Source organism: Phyllostomus hastatus, unplaced genomic scaffold, assembly GCF_019186645.2.
Source record: "Phyllostomus hastatus isolate PE091 unplaced genomic scaffold, TTU_PhHast_1.1 phas_scaffold_12, whole genome shotgun sequence".
Lineage (NCBI taxonomy): Eukaryota > Metazoa > Chordata > Mammalia > Chiroptera > Phyllostomidae > Phyllostomus > Phyllostomus hastatus.
The window spans coordinates 19,404,224-19,427,856 of NW_025334007.1; the positions used below are offsets into that span (position 1 = coordinate 19,404,224).

At 57.2% G+C, this 23,633-nt stretch overlaps 1 protein-coding gene across 1 annotated transcript in view; it reads right to left on the reverse strand.

Moving 5' to 3' along the window:
• Positions 1–4,562: 4,562 nt before the first annotated feature.
• The window catches only part of SHROOM2 (shroom family member 2), a 92,802-nt gene continuing 73,731 nt past the window's right edge, over positions 4,563–23,633 (reverse strand). Inside the window, 6 exon segments of the mRNA XM_045855889.1 lie at positions 4,563–7,257; positions 8,991–9,263; positions 10,628–10,799; positions 11,989–12,297; positions 12,299–12,532; positions 15,553–16,266. Of these exon segments, the coding sequence (XP_045711845.1) occupies positions 6,991–7,257; positions 8,991–9,263; positions 10,628–10,799; positions 11,989–12,297; positions 12,299–12,532; positions 15,553–16,266 (1,969 nt within the window). The 3' untranslated portion in view covers positions 4,563–6,990.

Consider the following 23,633-nt stretch of genomic DNA (forward strand, 5'->3'; position numbering starts at 1 on the left):
GACCATGAAGGTGAGTCTGCCCAGTGAAACCAGGCAGTAACACAGAGACGAATACAGTCTCATGCCACTTATTAGGAGGCACCTAGGCCAAAGCCATCCGCTGGAAGCGACCGCGGTTGCCATGGGCTGGGGAGGGGGGCCGGGGAGCTGGCGTCCAGTGGGGACAGAGTTCCAGCCCGCGGGGGAGGGTGAGCAAGTTCCGGAGATGACGGCAGGGCCCGAGTGACCGTGAACCGTACCCTTCACAAACCTGAAGGGGATAGGGCACACGTTTGTTACCTCGACTTTCCCACGACAGGGACACACACAGCAAAGGAGGCGGGGCTCCACTGACCGGCGCGGCGTCTCCCCGGCGCGCGGGCGTCTGCGCAGAGCCCCCAGAGGGGGGTGGGGGTGGGTGTGGGTGTGGGTGTGGGTGTGGGTGTGGGTGTGGGTGTGGGTGGGCCCACCCTGCGTCTCTGGGAGGTCCTGCGAGCGGGCTCCCGGCTGTGGGCAGGCCGGATTCTCCGCCACGCCGCGGGCTTCCGGCCCGTTACCGCGTTCCACCCCACCGTCAAGGTTCTCAGTTGCTAGGCCGCACCCACCATGACCTCTGCCACTGCGCTCGATGACCACAGCCTCGGCTGGTTTTCATCAGTGTGTCCCTGCTGGGTCTGCCCACTTTCCAGGGCGGGGGTGGGGGGGTGTGGGGTGGGTGGGGCTCAGCAAGGACCCATCAGAGTCCTTTCAGGGTGTGCTTGACCTGAGCCGCGGCTTCTCATCATGCTCTCCTGCCCCCCCCAGCAATGGTCCCCAACAGATCCCCTGCTTGAGAAGCACAATGAGAACGTACCTGTGCAGGTGTTGGTGGAAGTGGCCACCAATTGGGTGAGGGTCAAGTGAGGAAACGCCAGGGACGGGGAACACAGAAGGAGAGGCGCCCTTCAGGCGTGGGACAGGACCCGCGGCTCGGGTCTTGGATCACCGCGTTCTTGGAACCCGGTCCGCGCGGGAGCAGGGCGGGAGGGGATGTGTCAGGTGACTCCGCACCGTGGGGAACTGGCCGGATAAGCCTGGGGATAGCGGCGGATGGTTTTGTGTGTGTGTTTAAATATAAGAAATGAGGCTGCCAAACAGACACAAAAAAATTTATTTTTTAATAACTTTATTTATTGTTAGAGGGAAGGGAGGGAGAAAGAAACATCGTGTGCCTCATGCGCCCCCTACTGGCACCTGGCCCACAACCCAGGCATGTGCCCTGAGTGGGAATCGAACCAGCGACCCTTGGGTTTGCAGGCCGGTGCTCAGTCCACTGGGCCACACCAGCCAGGGCTGTATCTTGTTTTATTATTATTTTTTTAATATTTATTTTTAGAGAGAGGGGAAGGGAGGGAGAAACAGGAGGAGGAAAACATCAGTGTGTGGTTGCTCTCATGTGCCCCCTACTGGGGACCTGGTCCTCAACCCAGGCATGTGCCCTGACTGAAATCCAACCTGTGACCCTTGGGTTTGCAGGCCAGCACTCAATCCACTGAGCCACACCACTCAGTGCTGAGGACTAAATTTGATATGGGGGTTCAAGCTCCCCTGGAATTTCCTGCTTACACTTTCTATGATCTGGGTATTTTTCTAAGCAAGCCAACAGAGAGGGGTACAAAGATGTACGTGAAAAACACACCTAATGAACTTCCTGGGGTTACAATGGGGGCAAACAGAAAAGGAATCCTAAAAACCCCACTTAGAGAACACGTAGTAAACCACTTTATGTCTTTATAATGACATATTACACAGGAGAGTTCGACGATGTGTTGAAGAATAATTTGGGGGAAAGTTTCTAACAGTGTTAGTAAGAAGCAGGTTCCAAAACTACAAGATCAGCCCTGAGTGGTGTAGCTCAGCGGACTGAACGCCACCCTGTGAACCACAGGGTTGCCGGTTCAAATCCCAGTCAGAGCACATGGGGGAGGGGGGATTTCAGGCCAGGTCCCCAGTAGGGGGTGCACTAGAGGCAACCACACATTGATGTTTTTCTCCCTCTTTCTCCTCCCCTTCCCCACTCCAAAAAAATAAAATCTTTTTCAGAAAGATGGGATCAAGTGTTGCAGGTTCGATTCCCAGTCAGGGCACATGCCTGGGTTGCAGGCCATGGCCCCCAGCAACCACACATTGATGTTTCTCTCTCTCTCTTTCTCCTTCCCTTCCCTCTCTAAAAATAAATAAATAAATAAATAAATAAAATATTTTTTAAAAAGAAAAAGAAAGATGGATCATATAATCCTGTTTCTTTAAAAAAAAAGGCGGGGGGGACAGTGAGGGAGGAAGAATAGAATGCGATGGAGAGAGAGAAAACAGGGATGGGGGAAGCAGGTCCATGAGGCATCACCAGGTCCCGGGCACTGCACCTCTGAGGGGTCTCAGTGTCCTCACCTCACAGGAGCGAAAAGGGCCACCGCAGGGGTGGCATGGGACAGCACCCACAAGGGACCTGAAAGACGTCATTCCTCCGAGCAGCCGGATGCTAGTGCTGCCCTGGGGCTGCCAGCACAATGCAGCTGGCGCAGGTGGTGCAGCTGGCGCAGCTGGCCGTGGGGAAGGCGGGGCTGCTGGGGAGACAGATGTGGGAGAGGTTGCAGCCAGAGGCCTGCCGTCTAATGCTGGCTGTGCCGTCACTGGTAGGCGGCTCCTCGGAGTATCTGAAATGCTCAGTTGGTAGCCTGGCACACACATATGGGTAAAATATATTGTTAGCTCTGGACACACAGGCACACGTGTGTGTGTGTGTGTGTGTGTGTGTTCTAGCATGCCCAAAGCTTATTTGGATAGACATCTACACAAGAATATGTGTAAAGGCCATGAACTTGCCATCCTCAGAACCGTGTCTGTCAAGATATGCTGGCAGTTCCCTGGCTGGCGTAGCTCAGTGGGTTGAGCGCGGGCTGCGAACCAAAGCATCGCAGGTTTGATTCCCAGTCAGGGCACAGGCCTAGGTTGCAGGCCACAGCCCCCAGCAACCGCACATGGATGTTTCTGTCTCTCTTTCTCCCTCCCTTCTCTAAAAAAGTAAATAAAAATCTTAAAAAAAAAAAAGGTATACTGGCACTTGAGGTATTAATCTTGTAAATGCAGGGTGGATGCAACTGAGGCTCCCATGTGCCTGGGATACCCCAAGTGAACATTTAAAATAGAGTCCTCACCCAAGGACATGCTGACTGAGTTTAGAGGTGGTGGTGGGGGGGAGGGAAATGAAGAGAGGGAAACATCAATGTGGATGTGCGAGAGAAACCTCCACTGGTTGGCTCCCGTACCCACCCCAACTGCGGACAGAACCCGCACAACCCAGGCAAGCATTCTGAGCAGGAATTGAACCCACAACTTTTTGGTTTACGGGACGACGCTCCAACCGGCTGAGCCCACCGGCCAGAGCAGATGGGGTTCTTCATTGCAGCCTTACCTGGCAACCGTACCACGCTCTGAAAGTCCCTCGGAAAGAGATACAGTGAGTCCTTACCTCACACTGTCGACAGGTTCTCAGAAATGGCGACTCTAGGCAAAACGGCATCTGACGAAACCCATTCCACTAGTCGTCAGCTACTGGATATAAACAGCAGCTCTGACGACACAGTTCTGGTCACAAAAACACCACCAGACTTCAAAAGAAAGCCCAAATACTCCTACATGAAATACGGAAATGTATGGGAGCTACACGTACATTTAAGGAAGATAAACGAACACCAGCAAAAGCATGAGTGTTGACTTTCCGATCCGCAGATTCCAGTTGCCTCTCCACGGTCTAAGCTTCGGGTCCCCGAGACATGCTCCGTGACAAGCATAGAGGCTTAAACATGCTGGCCTGGGTTCTAAGCACGTGTGCACGACCTCACAGTAGCTCTTCTCCAAACACAAAGGGGGAAACTGAGGCTCGGCGAGGCTAAGCCAAGAAGGACAGAGGCAGAGGGGCTCTGCTCCAGGAGCTTGGGTTGCGGGTCAGGGTCTGTTACCGCCACTCTGCACGAGCAGGCCCTGGTGTAGGGGGTGGAGTCTGTGGGCGGCCCCAATCCTTCCCTGTAGCTGCCCTTGGCCAGGGGACTGAACGGTTCCTCGCACGGAAGGAGTTCATCCGCCCCGCCCCGCTTGGGCCTCGGGTTTGGCTGTGGGACGTGCTTCTTCAAGGGAAGCTCAGCAGGTGCGCAGGGAGCAGAGATGTGAAAGGCACCTTTGTCTCTGGTCTCATTTCTGCCCGTACCTGCCACCTGACATGCCCTGGCCAGGAGTAAGGTGACAGGCACTGAAGGGCCGGAGCCTGCTGATCTACACGCCCGTGAGCTCAGAACTGCTTCGCCCTGGACACAGTGGGTGTTTCCCAGCTGCTAGTCATGCAGCGTTCCTGGGGCAACAGCTAACCCACGTCACCCCTGTCCCTGGTGTTTCTGGACAGCCAACGCAGTGGCATCAGCAGCCACACACGCGTCACCCCATCCCCCAGTGATTCGATGGTTTTGGAATCCGACCGATGCGGAGGACCCTGTCAATGTTTGCACAAGCCGACATCCTCACGTCGGTGAATCAGAGACACACGCTGTGCACTCGGAGACACTATTTATTTCGTGAAAGTCAAGCAGGACGGTGTGTAGAGAGAGGTAAGTGTCGGGCGCGACACCTGCACACAGTTTCCGCAGTGAGCCGCGGGCACGGGGGGCTGCCCGGAGTCGGGGCGTGCCGCAGCGGAGCGACGCCACGGGCTCAGGAGGCAGCCCCCCGCCCCTCCAGGAATGCCCAGGGCAAACAGTAGCACCAGACAGGTTCTCTAGGCAATCATGGAACTATATACAACATCACGTATATACATCGACTCGCCGGAATCTTTGGGTCCCCCCACCCCACTCCCCAGACACGGAACAGGCAAACAGGGGAACAGCACTGCATGTGGCCACGTATGAGAAAGTGCTCGGGACACATCGAAGGCAGGGTACGGACACACAGACTCTGTTCTCCACACTGGACAGGGCATCGACACCAGCACAAGACGGTATCTGAGGGGGAGGCATCACAGACGAAACCTCGGGTCTAAAGGAAAAAGCAAACACACACGGAAAGGAGGGTGGCGGCCCCCCCGGGCAGGGAGACGGGGGGAGGTCCGCCAACAGGCAGCTGGACCTTCCGGTCTCCGGAGCTCGCGGCCGGGCGCGAAGGAGGACACTTCGTTGGCGGATTGCTCAAGCCACAGAGCTTCCCCCGGTGGGCATGAAGACGTCCAGAAAGGCCTCTGTCTTTCCGGGGTGGGTGGGTTGCCAGAGAGAGGCTTATTGCCTGCGTTAGCGGGGCGTGCCCGTTGGGACCCCTCCGTTCGGCTCAAGGACGTGGGCACGGGAGTCCGGCTCCCCCGCTCTGGCTCCTGAAGGATGGACACATGTCCTGAGACATTTCTGCGTGGGTGCGTTTTGATAAGGCGGCGGTCCCCGCCCCCCGACAAAGAGATGTCTCCTCTGCACTTGCTGGAAAACGTCTTTCATGGCAATAAGGGGCATCGGGTAAGACAACGATCCCTCCGTCAAACAAGTGTCCAGATGTTACCTTCACGTGAACTCATCCAAGGGATCCCCCGCCATCAACCACGCCTGTGGTCAGGTGGGCATCCGTGGAGACAGGCACAGCCCTACGACGATTTAGGGAGACGTCAGGAGCCCCCAACCAGGCCGGTGGCGGTTCCCCAGCCTTCCACTGTGCGCATGTATGTGCCACGCTGGTCCTCTTTGGTGCAATCTCCGGCCCGCGTTTCAACAGGGGCTGTTTTTCTCTGATGGCAGATTTTTTTGTTCAGTCCTTTACGTATTCTGGAGACAATTCCCTTGTCACACGCGTGACATGCCAATATTTCCTCCCAGTCTGTGACTTGTCAACTAGAAATGGACAGCACGATGGTGTGTTTTGTTTTGTTTTGTTTTAAGTGAATAGACTCTCTTCAGAATCTTGCCGTTTCCATCCATAAGCGGGGCAGAGTCTGTGAACTCGATGGCAGGTTTATACTGGCGATGGGACCTCTGAAACACCGGAGGCTGGATTCTTCCAGGAAACGGATCGCAGCCTTCACGGCCGTGCTGGTCAATTTAAAGAGGGAAACACAGGCAAGTAGCCGATCACCACGAATGGGACCGTACACACACAAAACAACTGTTCTGGGGGGAAAGGAACTTAAGGAACATCCTGTTGGGCTCATGAGACAAACATCGAGCGAGCACGAGACGACCAGACACACACGTCACCGCGCCGCTGCACGCCGCAGGGCAGCCCCCGCCCCGTGCCGCCAGGGCAGGCGGGCGAAGGGTTAGCGGCACGCTCACCATCTGTGCTGCGGGTGTAGCGTGAGGGCACCCGACGTGCGGCTTACGCGTTTCACAGTTGGTTTTGAACCACTGGCGAAGTAGTCACCTTTACAAAATGTTAATAAATTATCATCATCACGGGCTTTGCTAGGTCAGGGCACGTCGTTACATGAGAGAGACAAGGAACACTAACGCCGTGGGACAAACGTGGACGAAAGAGAGGGAGGCCCGTGGCCGGGAGGAGTCCCACGAGAGGACGTGGACCAGGGGTCCCCTGCCGTGCGCCCCGCACACGCCGTCCGTTGCTTCCCAGGAGGCTGGTCCAGCAGCGAAGGCGGGGGAGGCAGGACCCACTGGCCGCCACGCACGAGCCCCGCCTGCACCACAGGCCCGGAGCCCAAGGACGCAGGGCAGAGACCGCCACGGACCGCAGACTAAGCGCCACGTCTGGTTCCTTGGGAAGGAGAACGGCCGACTGGCAGCCACCGGGCCCCGTGCTCTAAAGGGAAGCCAACAGCTTCCATAAATCGTCCCAAACACACGCGGGAGTTCCTGCTTTCCCCAGGGCCCCCTCGCCACGGCAGGGAGAGTTCTGGCCGCGGGGCATACACACAGGCCGTGCTTCCGCTCGCAGCCCGGGGACCGCAGTGCCCAGGCCCCGTGCGTCCACGCCCCGCCGGCGAGGACCCGGTCACTTGCCCCTGTCGGGCTGGAGGCTGTCCACCAAGCACCTGAGCTGCTCCTCGCCCAGGTGGATCTTGTCCTCCAGCTCCCGCTGCTCGATGATGAGGGCCGACTTCATCTTCACAAAGTACTCGTAGTCCGCCAGGCTCTCGTCGCTCAGGTAGCTGGCCAGGATGTCGCACACCAGGCGCTCGCGGCGGTCCAGGTTCTCCTTCAGCTCCTTGGCGTCCTCGTGCTGCTGGACGAGGACCCGCTGCTTCTCGAGCAGCGATTGCTGCGGGCAGAGGGAGAGACGCGGCTGTGAAGGACCGCGGTGGAGGCAGGGAGAGGGCTGTGGCCAACGCCCCCGAAACACCAGGGGCTCTGGGACCAGGGCTACGCACAGATCTCTGGGAATTTGCGCAGAGTGGACACGCGGCCACGGCGGGCTGCCCCGTCCAGTCCTCACACCCACCCCCCATCCACCCAGCGCTCTCGGACCGCGCCTACCTGCCCCCAGCGGCTACCACAAATAGCCCCAACCAGCCCAAGAGTGATCAAGACACTAGAAACCACAGAATTTGGTCCTGGCTGGTGTGACTCAATCAATGGATTGAGCGGCGGCCTGCGAACCAAAGGGTCGCAGGTTCTATTCCCAGTCAGTGCACGTGCCTGGGGTTGTGGGCTGGGTCCCTGGTTTAGAGGCCTGCGAGAGCTGACCACACGTTGATGTTTCTCTCCCTCTCTTTCTCCCTCCCTTCCCCTCGCTCTAAAAAATAAAATAAATAAAATCTTTAAAAAAAACACAAAACACAGAAATTCTCAGGCAGTGTTTCTAAACTCTCCTGGGAGGAGGGGCCTGGGGGCGGACTTGCAGACAAGGCGTAGGCGGGAGCAGAGAGTGGGGCAGGAGAGACTCGACGGGCTGTGGGGGGTAGGCTCCCTCTCTCCTCGCAAGGGTCTCGCTCTGGGCACATAGACGACCCCATTCCCAATAGGGTGCACTCGAGGTCACCCTCTACCCACAAAACATGCGCATCGGTTCCCTAGGTCCCCCCTGAGCCAGGGTCACGAACACAGACAAAGGAAGCCAGGAATACAACTCTAATGTCAGCGGGGGCTGGGGGTTGGGGAGCGTGCCAGAAATTCTTTCCTCAGTGGGACTTCCTCATGTTCACTGGGCTGGCACACACGCTCCCTGCTACCCTACTGCTTTGCAGCTGGGCAGAGGACTGTGGGCCAAGGCCACGGGCCAGCGTCCAGGAGGCGGGCGTGCCCTGCAGCGTGCCAACACAGCGAGAGCTGCCACAGAAGCTGATCCAGGTGTGCAGCCCCTGAGCACACACTGGGCCAGGCTGTGCCACCTGCCCCTGGGGACACCTGCACTCAGGTGCTTGCAAAAGCAAGGTGCCGTGAGCTTGGCTGGAGATAGGGGAGGCTACACCAATGAACTCCAAGCCGGAAGGGAAGGAGGTCATAACAGATTCCAGAAATCCGGCTCAGGCTAAGATCGGTTGAGTTCCCTGATGACCCGACACTGCAGACATGATGGGGGGGACCTCGTGGTCTGTCTGCATGTTCCTTGTCTACTGGAGACATGGAGGAAGCCTTCTAAAACCTCACTCTGTGTCTCCCAACTCATCGGCCTGTCTGTCTCGGAAACCCTGAGCTGCCCACCCACATGGAGGGGATCGTTCAACACCAGCCACACTGAAGACCTGGCCACCGACGGGCACCTCAACGTGACAATGGAAGGTGGGAGGCGAGGCAGCTGCACACAGCCACAGGGATGCCGGCCCTTCTGCTGAGGGATGCCGTGAGGTGAGGGCAGTGAAGCCAGTACCGGGAGGGCCAGGTTACCCCCTATGACCGGAAGAGAGGGCCCACTCCCTTTCAATAGCATCCCGTACTACGAGGTGGACAGGCCGCTGTGTGAGGCTTCATGCCATTCACACAACAGCCCAAGGACAACCTTCCCACACCAGCCCCCCAGCCCCCCATTTCCAGGTCAGAGGCGGTCCTACGTACCCGATCCCCAGGAGAAGTACTGTCGTCCAAATTGTTGAGGGCGTTCTCCACCCGGGCCAGGCGGCCCGACAGGGACAGCAGGAGGTTCACCACCTTGTCCAGGTCCCCGATGAACATCCGGAACTTGTCGAACTCGTTGGGCTTGCAGACGTCCTTGGCGATGGCCTCCACCTCGTCCCCGAGGGCGTTGTTGGCCTGGATGTCCTCCAGCAGGCTCTCGCGCGCTTCCCGGAGCACCTGCAGCTTGCGGCTGATGCTGTCGATGAGCTCCTGCTGCGGGGCACAGGGCGCACGCAAACACGCATCAGGGTTGCCGCCCCCAGCCCTCGACAGGGCCGCTATGGCGGCAGCGGGCAAACTACACAAGGGCTTCAGCAGCATCAAACCACAGAGGGTGCATAAGACCAGAGGAAGGATACTGACTCCCGGTGAAATCACTGCATTTAATTTAGAAATAAAATGAACCGCCCTGGCTGGTGTGGCTCAGTGGATTGAGGGTCGACCTGTGAACCAAAGGGTCGCCAGTCTGATTCCCAGTCAGGGCACATGCCTGGGTTGTGGGACAGGTAGGTCCCCGGTACGGGGAGCGCAAGAGGCAACCACATGTCGATGTTTCTCTCCCTCTCTTTCCCCCTTCCTCCCACCCTCTCTAAAATAAGTAAATAAAGTCTTTACAAGAAAATAAATAAAATAAACCTCTTTTCATCCTCTTGATGTTACATCAGATTACAGAGAAGCTGACCTCTCTGGGCTACTCATGGTAAACCTCATTTCAACCTGAATCTTTGCAGAAATTCTCAGGGTCCATGTGAAATCTGGGAATTCCCAATTTAAAGATTTACGTGTACAGAGGGAAATGAGACGTGCGTCCAGTACTGAATCCCATGATTAAAAAGGATGTTCTACATAGAATTAGCAATTAAAAACTTAGACAAGCACCCTGGCTGGTGTAGCTCAGTGGATTGAGTGCAGGCTGTGAACCAAAGCATCGCAGGTTCGATTCCCAGTCAGGGTACATGCCTGGGTTGCAGGCCACGGCCCCCAGCAACCACACATTGATGTTTCTCTCTCTCTCTCTCTCTTTCTTTCTCCCTCCCTTCTCTCTCTAAAAATAAATAAATAAAATCTTTAAAAAATAAAAAAATAAAATGAAAGAGAATGGTGCCACCTTAGTTGATATTTTTTTTTAAATCCTCACCCAGGACATTTTTTCATTGCTTTTTTTTTGAGGGGGGGAGAGACGGAGAGACATGAATGTCACAGAGAAACATCGATTCGTTGCCCCTTGTACGCTCCCCAACCAGGGACCAAACCTGCAAGTTGGGCAACATGCCCTGATCGGGAATCGAACTCGCAACCTTCTGGTCTACCGGACGATACCGTCACCAAGTGCGCCAAGGCCCACTTAGGTAATCTGCCACTGGATCTCAATGCCGAAGGAGAGCAAAGGGATCCAGGTGGAAAGGATCCGAGTCAGAACGGCAGGCTAACCACAAGGGCTTACTACGACCGTTCAGCTGTGGCTCCGGTTCACGAAAGACCAACTCGGGCGCCCCCGACCCACGGTGCAGGCGCCCGCCAGCCCACACCCCGGCCTGCCTCCCAGCGCGCTCCCCTCGGGGGCCCCGCGTCCCTACCTTCTTCACGGACAGGTCGTGGTCCAAGTCGCTGCCCGAGTCCTCCTCGGGCTCCTGCTGCTCCTGCAGATCCTTCATCTTAATCAGCAGCTCCGCCTTGGGGGCCGACGTGCTGTAGTAGGTGGAATTGGTGGCCAGGAACGCGGCCGCCGGCACGCTCGGCTCCTCTCTCCTGGGGGACAGACGGCGGAAGGTCGGTGAGCCGCGACCGTCCACGGAGACCGTTCGCTGAGGACCCGGGCGGCCGCGGAAGGACGCCCACACGGGCGGTGGTGGCACGGCCAGGGCGGGAGAAGCAGGCAGGTGGCAAGATCGGGACTGCACACACCTGGCCAGGGGCATAGGCGTACAACCTAACGCACGTGGTTTCTAAAAGGCGGGAGATGCCTATCACAGCCAGGGTGCGTGTGCACACATGTGCCCACGGAAGGGAAGGGGACAGACAGATGGTTTTCCCCAGCAGCGTCCGAGGCCCATGAGGATAGCATGAGAGACACCATCTATTAGAGATGCACCCCGTGCACCCTCCTGTCGGCGGCCACATGGCCTCCCTGTGGCTCTGGTCCCTGCCCCGCCCTATTTCTCGTCTGCAGCTCTGCGCTGGGACTCTGGCGCGCCGCCCCAAGGAGCCAGTGCGCATCAGCGACGCACAGGCGGGCTCACGTGCCCCTCTGTAGGCAGACGGCTGCCTGCGTCCTCGAGGGAGGCGTGTCCAACTCCCATGAAAGCTAGCTCTTTCACTCCCCCGTGCACACATGGCTGCCTCTGCTCTCTGACCAACACGTCTCCTCGCGGACACGCCTTCGCTCCTCCCGGGCCAGGCGCCCCAGCCTCCGCACTGGGACCCTGCGGCGGCGCGCTCTGTGGCAGGGCCAGCGGTGGGCGCCGCAGGAGGTTTACAAGCATCCCCGGATCCCGGGTCTCCCCCACCCCCCGCACCGAGACGCCAGGAGCCTCTGTCCCGCTGGAGACAGGGAAAACTGTATGTGGACATTGCTGCCCATGCCCTGCGGGGACGCAACCGCCCACTAAGAACGGCTGCGCTGTAACAAACGAGTCCTACGGGCATCAGCGGAAACCACACTGGTCTCACACCAGAAGGCCCGGCACCTACGGTAGGTGTGTATCATTTCTGGGCCAGACCCCAAGTCATGAAGCTCAGGAAGATCTCCGACATGCCTGACCTTTTCTTTCCAGAGGGTCACACATAGCCAAAGTGGGCTAGGCATCGGGCGGTCCTGAGAGGTCCCCCCCCACTCGCGCACAAAGCAGTTGAGAAAGTACATAAACATCTAGGCCCCCTACCCCGACCTCCTTAAGCCTAACAGGTGCCGGCAGCGCGGAGTGTAGCCCCTACTTACTTCTCCTCCGTGGTCCTGGGCGAGGGGACTTTGGGGAGCAGCTTCCTGCGCTGCTGAGCCTCCTCCAGGAGGTGCTCGTCCTTGGGGAAGATACCCTCCATGAGGTCCCTGGTGGTCTTCATCTTCACGCCGGGGTCCAGGATGTCGGCCAGGGACTTGTCCTTCCCCACGATCTCCCGGGCCAGCTCCTCCGACTTCAGGTCTTCCGCCGTCCGCTCCCTGGCCTTCACGTAGCTGAGCGCGGGCGGGGAGGCGCGGCCGTCGGGGCCGCCGGGCGCTGCGGGCTGGGGCGGTGGCGGCGGCGGCGGGGCGCGAGGGCTCGGGCTCGGCGCCCGGGCGGCTGTACAGGCAGAAGCGCGAGTAGGACTGCTCCGACGTGCTCAACGTCTTGATCTGGTCGCGCTCCAGCCCGCTGGGCAGCGCGGGCGGCTCGGCGGGGGCGCGCGCCAGGCCCTGGCGGCTCTCCTTCTCCGGCTGGCTCTCCGAGTGCACGATCTTGATGGGCACCATCTTCACCGTGGTGTTGTCTATCAGCCGCTCGATCCTGCCGGCACAAGAGCAGCCGCTGGGAGGCCCAGTGCGCGCCCGGGGCCGCACGCCCACCCAGGAGGAGAGGCGGGCGCGGGGTCCCTCTCCACCTGCATTCCACGCGCCACCACCCAGCACTTGAAGCCGCCCTGCGCGCACAGCATGTCATACCGGTGAGGTAACGGCCTCGCAGCAAACCCGGGGCTCACGGCTTCTGGATTACCTGAAACCATTCACTAAGTACACACACTTTCCCCTTCTTCTTCTTTTTTTTTTTTTAATCCTCATCCAAGGATATGTTTACTGATTTTGGAGGGAGAAAATGCTTGGGCGCATGAGAGAGAGAGAGAAACACAGAGAGAGAAAGAAAAGGAATGAGAGAGAAAAAGACAGAGAGAGAGAAAGAGAGAGAAGGAAGGAGAGAGAAAGAAAAAAGAGAAAGGGAGAGAGAAATACTCACCAGTGTCTGCCAACCAGGAATCAAACCCACAACCTAGTCATGTGCCCCGAGGGGAATAGAACCCGCAACCTTTCGGTGCAAGGGAGGATGCTCCAACCAACCGAGCCACCCTTCCCCCACTTCTCCTTTAAAAAAAAAAATAGGGTCTCAGTAGAGGAAGCTGGAGAGGCACCCAGAGCACCCACAGGAAAGAAAATGGAAAGCCATAGTCTGGCCAATACGATGGGGCTGCGTTCTGGACACCCCGAATGGCAGCTGGTGGTGTCCCCCCTGTACTCACTGGACCATACCCCTGGAGGCCCCCGCCGAGGACCACCACCAGGACAAAACGCGTTCCCAGCATTTTTTAAGGACATATCGGGAAAGAGAGCCCTCTAGTGGTGCCCAGGAAGAAAGAAAGAAAAAAAAAAAAAACAAGCAAAATCGCAAGCTCAACTCCCAGTTTATTTCTAATTCAGGGCGCTCAACCTCACTTCTGCAACGAGACCCTGGCAGACCTAGTTTTATGGCGCCAAGGGGCGCTCTAGGCCCCAAATTAAAGGCTGTTCTCGCCCCTGACCCGGTGGCTGGATCTTCCCCCGTTCATGAGCTTGTGGCGTGCAGGTCGATGTGGAACAACTGTGTGTTCTCTTCCCCTCCAGTGGAATTGTGCAGAGCAGACGTGTCTAATAAATATAGCGGTTCATGCACCATTCTTGTCACATCGCCTTCCTGAGCAACATTTAAAAGCCTGACTACGCAGTCCTGGCCGGGTGGCTCAGCTGGCTGAGTTGGCTGGGGCACCGACCCACGCACCAGAAGATGACGGATTCAATTCCCAGTTAGGGTGCAAAGATTGCGGGTTCGATCCCTGGTGCAGGTACGTGTGGGAGACAACAGACTGATGTCTCTCTCTCTCTCTCTCTCTCTCTCTCTCTCTCTCTCCCCCTCCCTCCCTCTCTCTCTCTCCCCCCTCACCCCCCTTCCTCTCTCTGTAAAATCAATAAGCATATCCTTACATGAGGATTAAAAAATATTTTAAAGGCTAACTATGCAGAAAATACCATTTCGCTCTGCTAAAGTTTAAAGGGAAAATTCTGGCCTGTTATGCAAGCGACAAGAAACAAGAAACCCTCTTTTTTCCTCCTTTCACTGCACCCTTCCCGCCCCCGGCCACCAGCAACCGGCGCCTCAGGCAGCCCGCGGCTCCCCGCGTGGGCGCAGAAACGTCATTTCCAACAAAGGCACAAGTACAATATAGAAGGCACCAGCTCGGCCACAGGTGGGCTAACTTCCCAACACAGCCTCTCCGCCTGGACGTGCCTGAGCACTGAGAACGGTCCCCCCTTCCACACGAAGAGTCTCAGAAACGGTCCCTTTGGAATGCGCAAAACATGGAGCGGATCTCATCACATCCTAGCCGAGAGGGACCGGGGGAGCGCAGCGCCGCAACCTCTATGGGACTCGGCGGCCCTCAGGACGACCCCTGCAGGTAAGTCAGATAGGGCGCCCCCTGCAGGTAAGTCAGATAGAGCGCCCCCTGCAGGTAAGTCAGATAGGGCGCCCCCTGCAGGTAAATCAGGGCGCCCCCTGCAGGTAGGTGAGATAGGGCGCCCCCTGCAGGTAAGTCAGATAGGGCGCCCCCTGCAGGTAAGTCACCTGCCGCCCGAACAGGCCAGCCCCTGGCATCGCAGTCCATCCGGCGCCGCTCACACAGCCACTCCCGCAGCCGGTCAGCCTGCACGCCACTCGGGTACGCGCCACAACCCACTCAGGGGACTCACTCAAACACGAGGCTCGAGGTAACCCACAGTAACCACTGTGCCCAAAGGACCAAGCACCCCAACCCAGAAACAGGCCCCAAGAAGGTGCCTGGGGGGGGCAAACACGCGGGGGCCAGTGAAACCCCGGGACGACCCCCAGTCGTCCCCCGCCCTCATTTCAGAACCAGACGGAAACCCTCCGCTTCTTCCAGGCCTCAGTTCTTCAAAGGCATGCAGACGGGAGGGGCCAACACCCCCACAGTCAGAGCGCTTGACTGGCCGGCCGGTCCCGGCTGCCCCAGCCCCGCCCCGGGCACGCACCGGCGTCCCCACGGGCACGGCCCACAACCGCGCGCCTGAAATTCCGGCACCCGCACCGGGGCACGAAAGCAATGTGCCTCCCGCTTCCAGACGAGGCGCATGCCAGCCTAGCTTCCTCCCGCGACAAGATCCAGACGAAAAGGCGCACGGGAGGACGGCATGCCATCCATTTCGTGAAAACGGGTTCTGGTTACAAACAGAAAACTGTGGAGGTGCCCGCAGATATCGCAGACAGAACAGGTTAGAGGCTTGGAGGAAGGGTGCAAGGGAGGGTCCACGCCCTCTTTCCCATCTGTGGGGGGCGAGGCAGCTCCCCAGCAGGCTGCAACCCCTGGGAGCCGTGGTTCCCGCCCTGTTCGTCCCCAGGACCACCTGGGGACCCGGCGTCTGGGGCCGATGCGAGGCTCCGCTCAGGGGCCGCCCTGCAAACACGCACCGAAAACCCCCCTCGGTGGGAAGGCAGCTCGCGGAAGGGCAAGCACGCGCAAGGCCCACCGCCCCGGGGGGCAGTACCTGGTGGACCCGTCGTCCTGGATGAGCAGGGGAGGTTTGTCCGTCAGCTTCTGGGGGGCGAACTGAGGAGAAGGGGAGCGCGAGGTCTCCATGCCGGGCGTCTGCGGGGGGCGGGCCTTGGGGGGGAGCGGGGCTTCCCGCGGGGGGCAGGCTGGGTGCTCCTCTACATGCCCGTCCAGCTTCGGGGTGGCGTCTGCGTGCTGGGCGCCGCTCAGCTTCTCCGCCCAGGCGCGGGGGCTGCGGGGGAGCGCCGGGCGGTCGGCACACACCTCCAGGGCCTCAGGGGACGGCGTGGGGACCGGCCTGCCAGGCGCTGCCAGGTGATTGGCGGCAGGTGCGCCCGTGGGAATGGCACCGGCGGGTCCCCTGAACTGTCTCGGCTCGCGCTTGGGCGGCGGCGGCCTCTGCGGAGTGGGTCGCTTGGCGAGGGACCTGGCGCTCAGAGGCCGGGGGTCTGGCCCTCGAGTGGGCGGGGCCGAGAGGCCGCCGTGCGTTTGGGATCCTGGGCCCAGTGGTGGCGGCGGCGGCAGTGGGTGTGCAGGGCTGTGGTCCTCTGAGTATCTGTAGTCACACGGGAGGGTCCCCGCTCTGCTGCGGCCCTCGTGGGGCGCCTCCGCGGCGTCCTGGGCATGGGACGGCTCAGAGCCCCGGGCCGGGTGCCGCGCGTCCCGGCGTGCCGCTGGGCTGACTTCTGGACCCTGGGCATCTGCTTGTCTGGCGGAAGAACGAAGAAACGTGAGCAACCGAGCCCCGAACAGGACTGCAAGGAACTAAACCCACAGGCACCCTCCCCGCCCCCTGCTCCCACGAATACAAGCTCTGGAGTCCCAACACACCCCGGGCACCATCAGGCTGTGCGTTGGAATGTCTTTCCACTGGGTGTGAGGTATTAAAAACACACGCACCCGCCCTGGCTGGTGTGCCTCAGTAGACTGAGAGCCAGCTTTCGAACTGAAGTGTCACTGGTTCAATTCCCCCTCACAGGACATGCCTGGGTTGCAGTCCAGGTCCCAGTAGGGGGCGCATGAGAGGTAACCACACATTTATGTTTCCCTCCCTCTCTCCCTTTCCCTTCCCCCTGCCTAAAAATAAAGGAAGAAATACTCGTTAAAAAGTAAAAACACATGATGCACCCATGTTAGGTACAGATACACATACATGGACAAACAAAGTGTATTTGGGGGCAAAAACCACCATTTACCACTTTAGAAACCAATGTTTGTGAAAAATCTTGGACACAGCTCTATTCGGAAATATTTATTTCACGTTGCAATAGTATTTTTTGGTGGCTTATTTCAGAAAATTGCCATATACAACAGGAAAGGGCTTTCTACGATGGGCTGCAAATCAACATATTAATAAAAGCATTAAAATCAAAGCCCTGGCTGGCATAGCTCAGTGGATTGAGCACAGGCTGCAAACCAAAGCATCGCAGGTTCGATTTCCAGCCAGGGTACATGCCTGGGTTGCAGGCCATGACCCCCGCAACCAACCGCACATTGACGTTTCTCTCTCTCTCTCTCTCTCTCTCTCTCTCTCTCCTCTCTAAAAATAAATAAATAAAATATTTTTTAAAAAGCATTAAAATCAGAAGTGTATTAGCAAAAAATTTAAAAGGCTTGCTTTAGTACATGGCAGTGACTTAACGATCTTTTCATGTTCTTACCCATTTCCAAATCCAAACTCTGCTTCTTTCTTTCCATACTGTGTACACATATGTGTATTTACGGGCATATACACACACAAACATGCCTGCAGAACCACATGTGCATGCTTCACACACGTTTCTCGGCACCACCGCTGAAGTTCAGGGCCTCACAGCTATCAAATTTGCAACAAATCGGCCGGCCACACCTTTGCCAACACACTGCCTCTCGCGACGCAACACAGCAAGTAAGATGAGCCCCCCACAACCTCCCAGTCAAGGCAAGAGGTGTTTTCCGTTGGGAAGACAGGCTCTGAGTCACTAAAGGAGACCCTGGCTAGGGCAGTGGACAGAGAACCAGCAGGTAAAGCGTCTGTATAACCTGTCAGGACCAGGCTCTGACACGTTGCTGTGACCACCAGCGCCCCCTTGTGGCCCAGGAGTGAGCCTGCAGCCTGGGACGTGCATGACACCTGGCCTGGCCAGTACAGGTATCCATCCCATCTCAGCCACTGTGCTGCATGCTGCGCGCCAGGTCCGTGGTCCCTCTTGTTATGTCCTCAGGAGAAAAGCCCCCTCCAGGTTCGGTGGGTGCTCCAGAGGCTTTCGAGTAGGCAAGCAGGTATCACGCCCGAGTCCGTCCATTGCCTCTGCCTCGTCAGCCACCTGGGTGGGGCTGCACTCCCTACCCTGCGCTATCCCAGCGGAGAGAGAGAGAGAACCCGGCCCCCAAGCCGGAAACTGGGATTCCTCCGCAGCCAGCAGACGACACAAAATGTCACATCCCACTGGGACCCCGACAGAGGACAGGCAACATATTCCGGGCTTCCCGGAAACTCGTGATACCTCGCCCGCTCAGAAAACAAGCCGCGAGGAAAGAGTCAAGTGTCAGAGCTCCAGCAAACATTACATTTTACAGAAATGCGTATGAGGCCCACACTAAGGCAAACTAAAACTGACCGAAATGAGCTGATCAGAGCAGCGAACGGTCGCTTGAAAACACATGCCACAGTGGACAGTGCATTCTGGGGGTGCAGCTCCGGGCTCCGGGGGCCTGGCTCGGGGGAGCGAAGGCCCCAGGCCCCCCTCCCCCAAAGGCACCCAGCCTCTCCCGACAATACAACAGCTGATGCCTACTCAGCACTGCCTGCCCTGTGTCTCCCTCCAAACACTCTAGGGACACGGCGACCTATTCCTTCCTCTCCTGCTAATAAAACTCTTGCCCCCTGATACAAGCACGTGGTGCCTGCTACTTGATCATTACCCGCCCCCCATACACACACACACAGAAACGGAGAATACAATTAGCGAGAATTGACTGTTTCCATCTCGGTGCCGCGGGCCACCTGGAGTCGTGCTGGGTGTGTTCATTGAAGTGAGTTCTACAGGCCAAGCACCTGACACCGGCTAGGCTGCCAGATGCAGCCGGATGTGGGAGAGCCGTCACCTGCAGGAGCAAAACCCCACCGAGAAGTAAAGGAAGACCGGGAGACAAACCCCAGCTGCCTGCCCAGGGCGGGCTCCGTCCTGACTTCGTCCCGGGAAACCCTGTGCAGCATCGGAGGGCACGCTGCTCCCCAGCACAGCGCCCTCTGGTGGTAGTGGCTCATTCTAGAAGCGCGCTGCAGCCCTGCACCTCACTCGATTCCGGTTCCTTCCGGTTCCGCTGACTGCATGCAGCAGGTTGGGGACCAACTCTGCCCCCCCACTTCCATTTCCTCTTCACCTCCCCCCAGAGGTGAGCTCTCCTTTGCAAATGCACAGGCATCAAAGCAGTGACTGGTGTTTTTTTGTTTAAGTTTTTTTTTTTTTTAGATTTTATTTATTTGTTTTCAGAGAGCGAAGGGAGGGAGAAAGAGAGAGAGAGAGAGAAACATCCATGCGCGGTTGCTGGGGGCCGTGGCCTGCAACCCAGGCATGTGCCCTAACTGGGAATCGAACCCGCAACACTTTGGTTCGCAGCCCGTGCTCAATCCACTGAGCTACACCGGCCAGGGCAAGCAGTGACTGGTTTTCATTCTCCCAGCTGATAAGAACTCAGGACATCAGGGTCCCCCCCCAAAAAAAGGAACAACAGTGGGAATCGGGGGTTCTACTAGGGATCGGGTTCGAATCCGTGTTTCTAATAGGTTCTAAGTGACTGTAATGTAGATCGTGTGTTGTATGTGTGTGGGTGTGCATGAGTCTCTGTGCATGTACGTCTGTATATATATGTATGTACACACACACACACACCCCCTTATGTTCATAGCATTGCTGTTTACAATAACCAACATACGAGGAAGCACCCCAAGGGCCCATCAGGAGACGAGTGGATCAAAAAGCTCTGGTACTCTGGCTGGCATAGCTCAGTGGATTGAGCTCGGGCTGCGAACCAAAGTGTTGCGGGTTCGATTCCCAGTCAGGGCACATGCCTGTGTTGCAGGCCATGGCCCCCAGCAACAGCACATGGATGTTTTTCTCTTTCTCTTCCTCCCTTCCTTCTCTAAAAATAAATAAATAAAATATTTAAACAAAAAAAAAGCTCTGGTACACACCCTGGCTGGCCTCTTTCTCTCTCCCTTCCCTCCCTAAAAATAGATAGATAGATAGATAGATAGATAGATAGATAGATAGATAGATAGATAGATAGATAGATAGATAAAATGCAAGCACGTAACTGCTCATTTTCGTAAGTACTCTGAAGACCACGCTAAGGTCGGGAGACAGAGGAGAGTGGTTCCATGCAGCGGTGGGTGAAATGAATTGTTCAAGCTGGAGCGCTGAACGCGTCTGTTCTCTTTTCGGCCACTAGAGGGAGCCCCAGGGCCTGTCCCTGGAAGCGTCCCAATCAGAAGGAGCCACCAGATCCACCACGTCCCGGGAAAAGTATTATTTTGCACGTCAGACATTCATTTAGCTCCGCTGCGGTGTCAGGAGCAGCCGTGCCGTGCAGTGTCTATGAGGCATGATCTATCGATGATGAAAACATATGTTAGGGTACTGGTCACCAGAAATCCTTGAACTTGGGTTCCCTTTCATTCTGGCCCCTGGACCTACACACTCTGCTTCTGAGCTACTTCACTTTCTTTTTTTAAATGTGTGTTTGAATGTTTAGAAATCTAGCTACGGACCTAGAAGGTTTTCACATGATCCAATCTTTTCTGGTCCATTCCTCGCCACACCCCACCCCAAGACATGACTTATGCACCATAAGATTCACGGATCAGCGGTGTACCGGTGGGGGTGGGTGGGGGGAGACTGGGTGATGTGCAGAGTGGAGAGTTCACACCACCACCCCCAAGTCTCAGCGGACCGCAATTCCGGTGCCCGGAACACTCTCCCCGGCCCTCACTGTGCCCCTGCCTAAAACTCTTCTAAATGATGCAACGCCCTCTCCTGCGAGGGTGGCCAGCCTGACGCAGCCGATGCCGAGGATCTACATTCTCTCAAACTGCAAATCAGACCACACTGACGGTTTGGTGGGGAATCGCCCCGTTTCAACAAATCAGAGGGTGACTTTATTTACAGTTTCGCAATCTGAATTTTGGGAGGCCAAGTCAGCCGAGAGGGAGAGAGGGAAGAAGGAAGAGAGGGAGGGAAAGAAGGAAGAGAGTTAGGAGGGAAGGGGAGAAGGGAGGAGAGCAACACCAGCCAGGTGATTTTGCAAAATTTAATCTTTATTGTACCCTGGCTGGCGTAGCTCAGTGGATGGAGCGCGGGCTGCGAACCTAAGTGTCGCAGGTTCAATTCCCAGTCAGGGCACATGCCTGGGTTGCAGGCCACGGCCCCCAGCAACCGCACATGGATGTTTCTCTCTCTCTCTCTCTCTCTCCCCCCCTCCCTTCCCTGTCTAGAAATAAATAAATCTTGAATCTTTATTGTAAGTTTTACGTTCACCAGGTACAACTTCCAGCAGTCACCACGATGTGGTCCACGTCCCTGAGTCGTTTTGCCTTTTTGCTGCACCCCTCCACACTGTAACCTCCCCCACCCCCGCCCGCCACCTGCCTCCCACCCGACTTTGTGGAGCCTTCCGACCACCCAGCGCCGCGGCCACGTGCACTGCTGCTGGGGACTGAAAGCTGTGCCCCCCATCCCCCACCTCAAATTCGCCTGTGCAATCCTAACCCCCAACGGGACGCCCGCAGGCGGGAGGGTGTTTGGGAGGTTGCGGGTGGACCCCCATGCATTCCGTGAGGGCCCTGATAAAAGACACCCCACAGAGCTTGCTCTCCGCTCTGTGCTCCACCCCCGTGAGGGCAGAGCAGGAAGACGGCCAGGGGCAAACCAGGGGAGACAGGTCCCGCCAGGAACCCAACTGCCTGCCACCTTGACCTTGGCCTTCCAAACTCCGGGAGCGTGAGGAATCAAAGCCTGCTGTTGAAGTGCTGCATCTACGGCCGTCTGTGGTGTGTTGTGTTCCCTGACAACAGAGGCCAGCTGCTCCCCGGGAGGTGCTCCCCGTGCCCGATTGGGCTTTGCAGGCTCCCTGGTCCCCAACCACAAGCACACACCCGTGACCCACTCGGACACCCGTACACACTCGGAGGGGCCGCCGGGCAAACAAGCCCCTTACAGAGCACCTGTGCCAGGGGCTCACAGCTCTGGGCAAGGACGCGTCCTCCACAAGGGAGGTGGGCAGCCCCGTCTCCACACCACGGTCCCGTCATCCAATTCAAATCACGCGCCCACACGCCGCTGCCAGATGCCATGAGGTTTGTCTGGCCGTGGAGGGCCACGTGAAGTAACTCAGCTTCTCCACAAAGCCATGACCCTAATAGTAGTAGGACGTGCTTCCTGGGGAGCCTTTCACCCTTGTTGATGTAGTTCTATCGGTGGCGATGGGACCCCTATTTATTTAGACACATTCACACCCCGAAGGTTCAAACGCTGCCAAAGGGAAAACAGACAACATGTCACCGGGGCAGGATTCCAGCAGCATCGCTACAAAGTCACCAAAAAACCACTGGCTTCGGCTGTCTTCCTTTTTAAAATTTTTTAAAAGATTTTATTTATTTATTTTTAAAGAGGGGAAGGGAGGGAGAAAGAGAGAGAGAGAGAGAGAGAGAGAGAGAAACATCAATGTGTGGTTGCCTCTCACGTGGCCCCCACTGGGGACCTGGCCCACAACCCAGGCCTGTGCCCTGACTGGGAATCGAACCTGCGAGGCTTTGGTTCGCAGCCCGCGCTCAGTCCACTGAGCTACGCCAGCCAGGGCTTAGATTTTATTTTCATCCTCACCTGAGGATGTTATTTTTTCATTGACTTTAGAGAGAGAGGGAGGGAGAGAGGAGAGGGAGAGACCATGGACAGACAGACAGACAGACACGTGGACATGAGAAACAGCAGGCCGTTGCCTCCTGTACGTGCCTCAACTGGAGAGGGAACCTCGCAACTGAGGTGTGTGCCCTGGCTGGGAATCGAACCAGCAACCTTTAGGTGCACGGGAGAACGCTCGAACCAGCTGAGCCCCCACCCAGGGCAGGAGGCTTGCTTTCTGTCACAATTGCATGGAACCCCAAATTCTGAAAATCGCACGGCTTGGGTTATTGTTTGAGTATTGCCACTCAGATGAACCATATTTGGAAATGAATTATGTATCCAATAGACTCCAGACAGTAATTGTACATGAAAATTAACTGTGTATGTTCTACAACTATATGCCAAAGACACATGTATCTGTGTGATGTCTGTGTGCATGTATGCATACATATGTGTGTATGTGTGTAAATGTTAAATAAATATGTGTTTCTGTTAAAGATTTTATGTATTTTTAGAAAGAGGAGAAGGGAGGGAGAAAGGGGGAGAAACGTCTATGTGCGGTTGCCTCTCGCACGCCCCCTACTGGGGACCTGGCCCATAACCCAGGCATGTGCCCTGACTGGGAATCAAACCGGCAACCCTTTGGTTCACAGGCCGGCACTCTATCCACTGAGCTACACCAGGCAGGGCTGGACGTGCGATGTCTTCATGGGACCTGAAGTCCCGCCTTCTCTCCCAGGGAATCAAAAATCATTACAGCGGAAAGGGGCCTCAAGCACCATTTCATCCAAATTCCTTATCTGACGGATGAAGAAACCCGGGGCCCCACGCAAGCAGCCTTGGGACCCCTGCGCCCAGTTGCTCAGCCCGGCTGGGGGGGGTCCCCGTCCTGCAGCCGCGGGAAGCCCGCGCTAGACTCCCTTCCCTCTCTGCATTGCCGGCTCACCAGACACGCGAGGCGCGAGTTAATGAGAGAGCGGGCTGCAGCGGGTCTGCATGCGGGCCAGGCTCATCTGTAGCACCTGTCACGCCGGGAGGGTGGGCTGGGGGGGAGGGTGCCTTCGCAGGAGCCCACCGGCTTCAGGACCAACCGCACTGGACACATAAGCCGCCCTGTGAACCCAGTCAGTCCCAAAGGCCGGCCCCCCCTGTTGCAAAATGAACCTGGCGCCTGCACGGGGAGGCCCGAGGT